Source organism: Panthera uncia, chromosome E1 (assembly GCF_023721935.1).
Source record: "Panthera uncia isolate 11264 chromosome E1, Puncia_PCG_1.0, whole genome shotgun sequence".
Classification (NCBI taxonomy): domain Eukaryota; kingdom Metazoa; phylum Chordata; class Mammalia; order Carnivora; family Felidae; genus Panthera; species Panthera uncia.
Window position 1 is genome coordinate 52,296,912 of NC_064814.1, and position 9,559 is coordinate 52,306,470.

The 9,559-nt window shown below is 46.9% G+C and overlaps 1 protein-coding gene across 1 annotated transcript in view; it reads right to left on the reverse strand.

Annotated features, from left to right (window-relative positions):
* MYOCD (myocardin) overlaps positions 1 to 9,037 on the reverse strand; it is a 108,494-nt gene extending 99,457 nt beyond the window's left edge. The window contains exon 1 of the mRNA XM_049638086.1: positions 8,555 to 9,037. Within this exon, the coding sequence (XP_049494043.1) occupies positions 8,555 to 8,609 (55 nt within the window). The 5' untranslated portion in view covers positions 8,610 to 9,037. The remainder of the gene's footprint in view (positions 1 to 8,554) is intronic.
* Positions 9,038 to 9,559: the final 522 nt, after the last annotated feature.

Consider the following 9,559-nt stretch of genomic DNA (forward strand, 5'->3'; position numbering starts at 1 on the left):
AGATATACATATATATTATATTATATAATATATATATTATATATAATATATACATATAATATATAACATATATACATATATAAAATATATATAAATATATAAATATATTAACATTTATATCAATATAATTATTTATGTTTTATAGTTATATATTTATAATATAATATTAATATATTAATATATAACTATAAATATATGAATATTTATATATTAATATATAAATATATTTACACATTTACATATATTTATATATACTTGTTATATGCACATACATATATATATGTATATATACACACACACAGACACACACACAAATATGTCAGGAATCAGCCTTATTTATTTTAAATATCCGGGAATAAATGATACATTTTAACAGCATTTAGAGGCCCTCATATTTTATCTAGGAATAAGATCTAAAACTGGTTAAGCAAAGTTCGACTTACTAGTTATTCTGGATTATATCAGAATAGAGTTTAGTGCAAATCACTCATTAAAAACAATCGCTACCTGCTTATAAAGTTGAAAGTCTAAGTCCTAAAATAGTAAGGCTGTAAAACTATTATTTGGCTAATAGTTATTGGTTTTTTTTTGTTTTTTTTTTTTTTAAGATCCTATTTATGTCCATCAAATGCTTTTCAACCCTGGGGTTAAGCACTTCGACGTCTTCTCGTACACTCCAATTTAATTCGACTAGATTAGAATCCATGTGATCTGGGTCAGCCCAACTTGACACAATCTTACTGGCTGTGCCTGTCACATGCTACAGCAGGTGAAAGATGAGGGTTATTCTTTCTGGTCTTGAAAAACTTAATTTTTTTAAAGGACCCCAGGTGCACTAAATTGGAATAGTTACAACCCTTGATTCATGTTACATTGTCACGGTCATCATTCATCCCTGAATGAACAAGTTTAATTAATTTGCTTAATAATAAACCTCCCCCCCACACCTAAGAACACCACCAGCAACTTTTTCCTTACTTTAGGCTACACCGTATCTCCTCACCTGGCCCACTCCAGAGATAACTACTTTTTCTGAATTTTGTGTTTTACAGGCTCTTATCCCCTTGCTGTTCCAGCCTTTCTAAAGTTTATTTATTTTGAGAGAGAGAGATAGAGGCAGGGACGGGCGGGGAGAGAGGGACAGAGAGAGGCTCCAAGCAGGTTCCTCGCTGCCAACACAGAGCCTGTTGCAGGGCTCAAACCCACAAACGGTGAGACCACGACCTGAGCTGAAATCAAGGGTCCGCCTCTCAACCGACAGAGCCACCCAGGCACCCCCGCCTTGTTGTTCTAGTTTTAAAACACACGCACATATGCCTACAAATATATCAAAACATGGATAGCTTACTTGTATTGCTTTCGAATAGTCTTTGGGGGGAAGAATAAAATGTCTTTGTAACAAATATTTCATGGGGCCCTCTATGCGGTTCACCCCACCAAATAAAGCAGTGAAAACAAACAAAAATGCTGGCCTCCGCGGACAAATAACAACTTCCATTCAGGAATTAAAATTCACCCTTATTTTTTTTAATGTTTTTTTGAGAGAGAGAGAGAGAGTGAGTGAGTGGGGGGAGGACAGAGAGAGGGGGAGACGGAGAATCCCAGTCAGGGTTTGCAGCTATCAGTGCAGAGCCCGACGTGGGGCTCGAACCCACGGACCGTGAGATCCTGACCTGAGCCGTAACCAAGGCATCCCTAAAATGCACCCGTTTTTAAAGGGTCAGCTCACTGTGTTCTCATGTAGACTTGTTGCTGCTCTAATATTCCATGTGAAGACAGGGAATGTTTCTTTCCTGCTCCCCCAACTGTATATCCAGCTCCTGGCTTCCTGTAACTTGCTTCCTTCCATTGCAAGGGAAACAGAGAAGAAACAGATGTCGAATGAATGAATGAACAAATACAGAACTCACACACAGCATTTTCCAGGCTGCCTGTGAGCTCCTGGAGGACAGGGTTATAATCCTACTGAGGATATCCCTGGGGTCAGGGACACTGATGACTGATACCAGTAAAAAAACCAAGACATGTGAGGACTGGTAAGGATGTGAGCAAGCAGCCAGAAGGAAAACCATCGGACTGCACACCTGGGTGGGTGGGAAGGGCCTGCCAGCAACCTACATACAGAGATTCACTCCATTAAATAAATCACTGTTGAAAACCGTGAGCTTCTCTGTGCAGAGCGGAATTTTCCACAATGTGTTTATCCAGCAAAAACTGCCCCATGGGATACTGTGTGGATAAAGGTGAAATACATTTGAGAGTTACTGCCTTTTAAAAGTTCATAATATACAGGCCCGCCTACGTGGCTCAGTCGGTGAAGCATCCGACCCTTGATTTCGACTCGGGTCATGATCTCACAGTTCAGGAGATCGAGCCCCATGTTGGGTTTTGCACAGACCATGTGGGATCTCCTTGGGTTCTCCCCCTTCCTCTCTCTCTCAAAATTCATGAATAAACTTTAAAAAAATGAGTTCATAATATATATTAGAACTAGTAAAGTCTTCAAGAAATCTTGCAGTTAAAGATCCAATCTAATTTTCAGGATATTCTGCTTCCCTCTTGCTAAAAATGTCCTGCTACACAAATGTTTAACGTCCTGTGGAACTAGTCTTCTGTGGACCACCCTGGGGAAAACACTGGGATTGTGGCTACATAATCCATATTAAGGGGAAAGTTCTGTAGAAGAAAATCTGCAGGACAGAGGGACTGCAAAGTTGAGGAAAGTGAGGTCATAGGCAAAATAATGTGTCCCCTGCAAAGATGTCCACGTCTTAGTCCCAGGGACCTGTGAATATGTTGCTTTACATGGTCCTATGGGCCATAGTGTGTCCCATACCCCTCTCCAAATTCATATATTGAAGCCCTAACCCCCAATGTGATGGTATTTCCTTTGGGAAATACTTAGGGAAATACTGTCAGTATTTCCTTTGGGAAATACTTAGGTTTAGATGAGGTCATGAGGGTAGGGCCCTCCATGATGGGCTTAGTGCCCTTGTGACAAAAGAACCAGAGAGTTCATCCACCCACCCCCATTTCTGTTCTCTTTCCTTTTTCTTTTCCCTGTGAGGACATAATGAGGAGGCAAGCCAAGAGGAGACCTCTCACCAGACACGGACCATGATGGCACCCTCAGACCTCCAGCCTCCAGAGCCGTGAAAAAATGAATTTCTGTTGTGTAAGCCTCCAGTCTACGACACTGCTGTCATACCAGCCGTGCTAATAAGACACAGGACACTGGGGATATTAAGGCTGTAGATGCAATTTAGGTTGCTAATCAGATGACCATAAAATAGGGAGATTATCCTGAATGCGCCCAATGGAATGGCATGTGGGAGGCAGAGGCAGAAGGAATTCAGAGAGAGAGTTGAAGGTGCTAGACTATTGCTTCTAAAGATGGCTTCTAGAAGGGGCCATGACCTGCGGGGTGCAGGTGCTTCTAGAATCTAGAAAGGCCAAGGAAACAGATTCTCCTTTAGAGAGAGCCCTATTAATAACACTTGGATGTTAGCCCAGTGAGACCCTTCTCTGACTTCTGACTTCCATAATTATAAGATAACAAATCTGCATTGTTTTAAGGCACTAATGTTGTGGGAATTTGCTTCAACAGCCACAGGAGGCAAACACTGCTGCTGAGAAAGGAATCAGTGGCTGTCAGCAAAGACACAGTAAGTTCAGATAGAAACAGATTACATGGACACTGGCGTGAGCATGAGAATTAGCCCTTATCTTCCTCCTCGTCACATTATATCTGGTAGAAATTCCTGAAAGATCTTGACAGAGCAAGTTTTCCAAAATTTTAAAAATGATCCATTGGTCATTTCAATGGCACGATGGGTGTGGGGGGGTGGGGGCGCCTGGGTAGCTCAGTCGGTTAAGCGTCCAAATTCGGCTCAGGTTATGATCTCGAAGTTCACAAGTTTGAGGCACCCCCCCCATTGGGCTCTGTGCTGACAGCTCGGAGCCCGGAGCCTGCTTCGGATTCTGTGTCTCCCCCTCTCTCTGCCCCTCCCCTGCTCACGCTCTGTCTCTCTCAAAATATAATAAACACGATAATTTTTAAAAAAATTTTAAAAATTAGCAAGATGTAATTGAGGAATAGTTAAGATATTTGTGCTCATGTAAGCACACAAAAACATGGTCTTCAGTGAGATACTGAAAAGGAAGACAGAGCACACAAAGTGATCGAAATGATGGTCTTAGAAGACCGTGTGCATCATGAAGACAACAGGTGTGAATTATTTATCAGCTCAAGAAACAGGTGTCGAACATCTCTCGTGTGTCTGGTTCCCTGAGAACACATCCGCTCAAAAACGTCATGGTAATACTTTTATGAAGCTTATGGGCTTCCAATGTTACAAAAACACTCAGGGCTTGGGAAAAAAAAAAATATATATATCTCAAATCTTAGGGCTGAAAGCTAATGCAGATGCAACCAGTCAAAAATCCTCTATTTTGTGGATGACGAAAATGAAGTTTAAAAAGGTCAATTATATATATACATATATACGTATACGTATATATGCATACATATATGTATATATATTTATATATGTATATATACAAATTTATACACATATATAAATTATATATACCATAATATGCAATTAGGCACTTTCCTAGGTTAAATTATTTCTTCTAGGCTACAAAACTAATTAATGATGAAGGTGGGACCAGAGCCTGATGAGCGTCTCTTGAGCTCATGGTGACAATTTCTTCAGTGGTGTCCAATATGGTAAACACCTTCAGGGCCAACATCTTCATTCAATTTCCTCGATTCATAGGAGAGAGATTCTAGGGATGGGAAGGATCTAGCCAAAAGTGTGAATCCGTTGTCCTTTAAGGTGATCTAAAGGATGACCGTGGTGTCCTGGTGAGGGGTGCACTGCGTTTTCCAGAAGGACAGCAGCCAAGGATGACAAGACTTGGACTGCAGACCTGGGATGCCTGTGCCTGGACGCCGCTCAGGTTGAAGGCAGGGTTGCCAGATGAAATACAGAATGCCTGGCTCGATCTGCATTTCAGGTAACAGTATGCCCCTTGTTTTGTAATCTGCTAAAAAGCTAAGCATTGTTTATCTGAAATTCAAATTTAACTGGGCATCCTGTATTCTCATTTATTAAATCTGCCCTAAATTTGTAGGGGAAGGAGGCAAGATCATGGTGGATACTGGAGTCTGCCTTGGCATGGACTGTTTTCAGTTGGAAGAGGAGGAAAAAAAAAGCAAAAGAAATGTAGTTCTTTTTGAAGGGGGATCCATAAATGGACCACTCTTTTTTTAGTTTCTTAACATTTATTCATTTTAGAGAGAGAGAGAAAGAGCGTGAGCAAGGCAGGGGCAGAGAGAGCGAGAGGGAGACACAGAATCCGAAGCAGGCTCCAGGCTCTGAGCTGTCAGCACAGAGCCCGTCGCGGGGCTTGAACTCACGAACTGCGAGATCACGACCTGAGCCGAGAAGTCGGCCACTTAACCGACTGAGCCACCCAGGCACTTTTGATCCTTTGTGCGTGGTGTGTGTATGTGTGCATGTGAGCATACACACATACGCAGGAGTCCTCGGCTTTTGTTGACACAAAAACTCCGGTGTGAAAGAAAACCATTGACAGGGATACTGATTACAGATGTTGACCAAACAACACGGAGAATGTTTTAGAGGGTAAAAATGTGACTGGTCTAAAAGTACTACTACCTACTGGAGTTATAGAAACGGTCTACCATTTATGTCCAACAGTTACACAGCCCAATCACAATTTTGCTTATTCCCAGTCTTTGTGTGTTTTACATAGAACCCTAAAATGTGAGGAGAGGGTCTGTGCGATCACCTCGTCCAACTTGGACATTTACGGATTAAGTTACGGAGACTCAAGGCAAGTCACGGACCCAGGATGGCGCTCTGTAATAACAGGACAGTATTTGTTGAGGGCTTAACCAAATACCAGGCATTTAAAAAATGATCTGCTTCTATCATCACATTGAATCCTGACTCCAACCCTGTCATCATCGTTATCGTTCAGATGAAGCAAATTGAGGCAGAGAGAATTATGCAATTTACCTAAGGTCAAGGTTATATACCGCTGGAACGTAGAAACGGCCTGCTAAAAACCCAGCTAGTTTGGCTCCAGACCAATCTCTGGGGGAGTCAGTGAGTGTGTGGTTCACACACTCAACCACGAGACCCCTTGTCCTCTCAAATACGATGAGTTTATATCATAAAATATGTTAATACATGTAAAAACGTCCTAGTTTCCTGCTCTGGTAAGGGTGATTTTGTACTTAATAACGAGGTGATTCCAACTAAGTTGGCTGCACACACGTCAGTTTCAGAGTCAAAAACAGTGATGTTTACTTATAAACCAGCCCCACGACCCAGGGCGTCTTGCTGTGATCAGAGAACAATCTAGCTGCATTTCTTCCTTGAAATAGTTTTCATTCAATACGTATCACCACCGTCTACCCTCCAAGCAAACCTGAGGAGCTCATGAAACAAGAAAAAAAAAAAAAAAGCACACTGAGAAAACGCATAGGAGAGAAATCAAAACAGAGAAGAGGCCACCTTGTCCATCGCCGGCTACAAAATAAACCCAGTTCTCTTGGGAAGCTCACCCTGCCTACCGGACATCTGAGTGGGGGAGCTACGACCGTCATTATATCCAGGAAGAATAATCGAGGTCTGCAACACCTCATTCACGTAGTTTCACGTGCTGCTCGTTTTTCTTCTCTGTCTTTCAGGGGCTTATCAACCCCTTGCACCTTCAAGGACCAAACCCGCTTTGTCCATTTCCAGACCCCAGGTTTGCTATGCCCCATATGTGCATTGGTGTCATGTTCTCCTCAAGCTACCCTTCTGGTGACACAAAAGCCAAAGCTTTAAAACAAAAGAAAAGGAAACAAAAGAAAAAGAAAGGAAGGAAAAAGAGAAAGGGAGGTGGGGACTGGAGTCCTCAGACGCTCCAGGATCTACCTGGGAAACGCCAGGACTCCACTGAGCCACTGAAACAGGAATTAGGAGCCTGGCTAACATGGTCTTTCCTCTCGTCTGCACTTTCACCCATAGGAAGGGTTCCTTGACGAGTTCCCGAAGTCCCTTTTGCAATTCTACCATCACAGTACTTCAACTCCTTTTAGAGACAGACCAGCCCCTCCCCTGCCCACCCCCCCACCGCAACGCGAAATTGGGAAGGGCGCAGGCATCTGAAATCATGAGCTTAACAGCTTCTTGCAAAAACAGAACTGCATACTCTCTTTTTCAGAAAGGTGGCGGTGTTGCCTTGCGGTTTTGACCGAATCACCGAGCAGTGGCCAGGTCCAGCGGATTAGCAGACCAACCAGCGCACCTCGCCAGGGAAAGGAGACGAGGGCCTTAATCCACCGAGGGACCCGGTGCCTGCCAGAGCCCGGGGCATCAGGGTACTGAGGCTTGTGGCCACACAAGCTCTCGAGCGGTCCTGTCCCTTCGGCAGTTACACAGCCATTTACAAAAACCTCCTGTGGGGCCCCCAGGCCTCTAAGGGCCGGGAGCGTCTAAGAGAGTCACAGATGACCCTTCACTTTCCCCCACCCCCTGCTTCTCATCTTGGAAACATGAATCCCAGGTGAAGCACCGAGTGGCCCCATTTGGAAAAGCTGCGGAAAACTTAGCCAACTACAGCAACATGCTAACACCTGTTACCCGGAGTGTTGGCTTAGGAGGGCTCATTAAGGAATCCACCTTCTAAGCGGGAACTCTGCCCTGCGTGGGGTGGTTTATTACCACTTGTATAAAATCGAGATTCCACATCGTGCTGCGCGGACACCCACACGTCGATACCTTCCATGGGAACCCAAACCAACCCTTTAAGGCCAGCGGCTAAGACTACCCGTCTGTCCCTTCCACTCACCGTCACTCGGCGTCCTTTGAAAAGTTTCTCTGTGCGCCGCTAACACGGAAATTTGGAGGGGGGGGGGGCGGAATTCTCCATTTATAAATATCGGATGGTTTGGGGAAAAAAAGTATTTGTGGCACTGGACCTTTTTTTTTCCCCCTACAGTGATGTCATCTCAAATACTTGGTGTGCTCCAAATTTGCTATTTTTACTTCCCCCAAGTGACTTTTTTTGGGAAATACATTTGTTTGGATTAGCTACATTTTCAGTGACCCGGTGTCTATTAATACGCAGAATCAGGTTCATCTCCTCAGCAATTACAACTGATATTATGCGGCGCTCACGCTTGGGAGCCCTCATTTGTTCATTTCCAAAGTTGTTCCTTTCAGATGGACCCCTCCAAAGGTTCTGCTCACGGATACAGAACAGATAAACACAGAATTGGCCTTTTCACAAACAAAAATCACACCCAACAACTCAAAGCATTTAAAACGGAAGACCTTAAACTTCCCCCTCCCCACCCCCAAACTCCAAAGTCAAATAAAAGTCTCCACTTTCAAAAATGTGCCTGGGGTGGGTGGGACAGAGTGAGAGTAGCCACGGCGGGCTTCGAAACACTGGATGGAAAGCAGTCTAGACGTGGGAGCTGCCGGAGAGGAAAGGCAATAAGGAACGCTAAACGCCTTAGCCCTACCTGATCTGAATTTGCTCCTAATCAGCAAGGAATGCTCAGACCCCAGGAGCGTCATGTTGAGTGTCCACGAGCCGCTGGTCCCTCTGCCAGACGCCCCCTGTTTTCCACCAGGAACGGGCTCCCGGAGCCCAGGGGAGCGCAGCTAACAACCCAGAATTCATCCACCTCTCCGGGAGCGCCCCTGGGCAGGAGGACAGTGGCAGCCAGCGGCCGAGAGCGGTGTCCCCGGAAGGCTGGCGGCTCCCCCCTCGCCGCGCGGGGCTAACTGCCTCTGAGCCGGCGGGACCCTCCTCCTCCACCGAGTCCGGCCGGGAGCGGCGGCATCCCAGGCGTGCCCCGCTGATGTCATAGGCTGACAGCGATCGCGGAGTATCGCCACCACGCCTTTATGAAGGGCCCAAGTTTGCCATCTGATACTTTTTTACTACTGACAGCGGCTCAGCCAATCAGGCGCGGCGAGCGGGGCCGGCGGCCGCCGGGGGAGCCGCGGGCGCGCGGGGTCCGGGCCGGCGGCGGGTGGGCGGCGCATGGAAGGGGGGCGGCGCGCTGGGGTAGGGGCACGCGGGGTCCGGGCAGGCGGCGGGTGGACCGCGCACAGGGGGAGGGACGCAGGGGCGCGCGGGGTCAAGACAGGCGGCGGGTGGACGGCGCGCAGGGGCAGGGGCGCGTGGGGTCCAGACGGGCGGCGGACAGGGGCAGGGGCGAAGGGGCCCAGGCAGGCGGCGGGTGGACGGCGCGCAGGGGCAGGGGCGCGTGGGGACCAGACGGGCGGCGGGTGGGCGGAGCGCAGGGGCAAGGGGGGTGGTGCGCAGAGGCAGGGGCGCAGGAACCGAAACAGACGGTGGGTGGGCGGCGCGCAGGGGCAAGGGCGCAGGGGCGCACGGGGTCCGGGCCGGCGGCGGGTGGGCGGTGCGCAGGGGCAAGGGGGTGGCGCGCTGAGGCAGGGGCGCAGGGGCGCGCGGGGTGGGTGCGAGTCCCCGGCGGGAAGGAGGCGCCCGCGCGCCT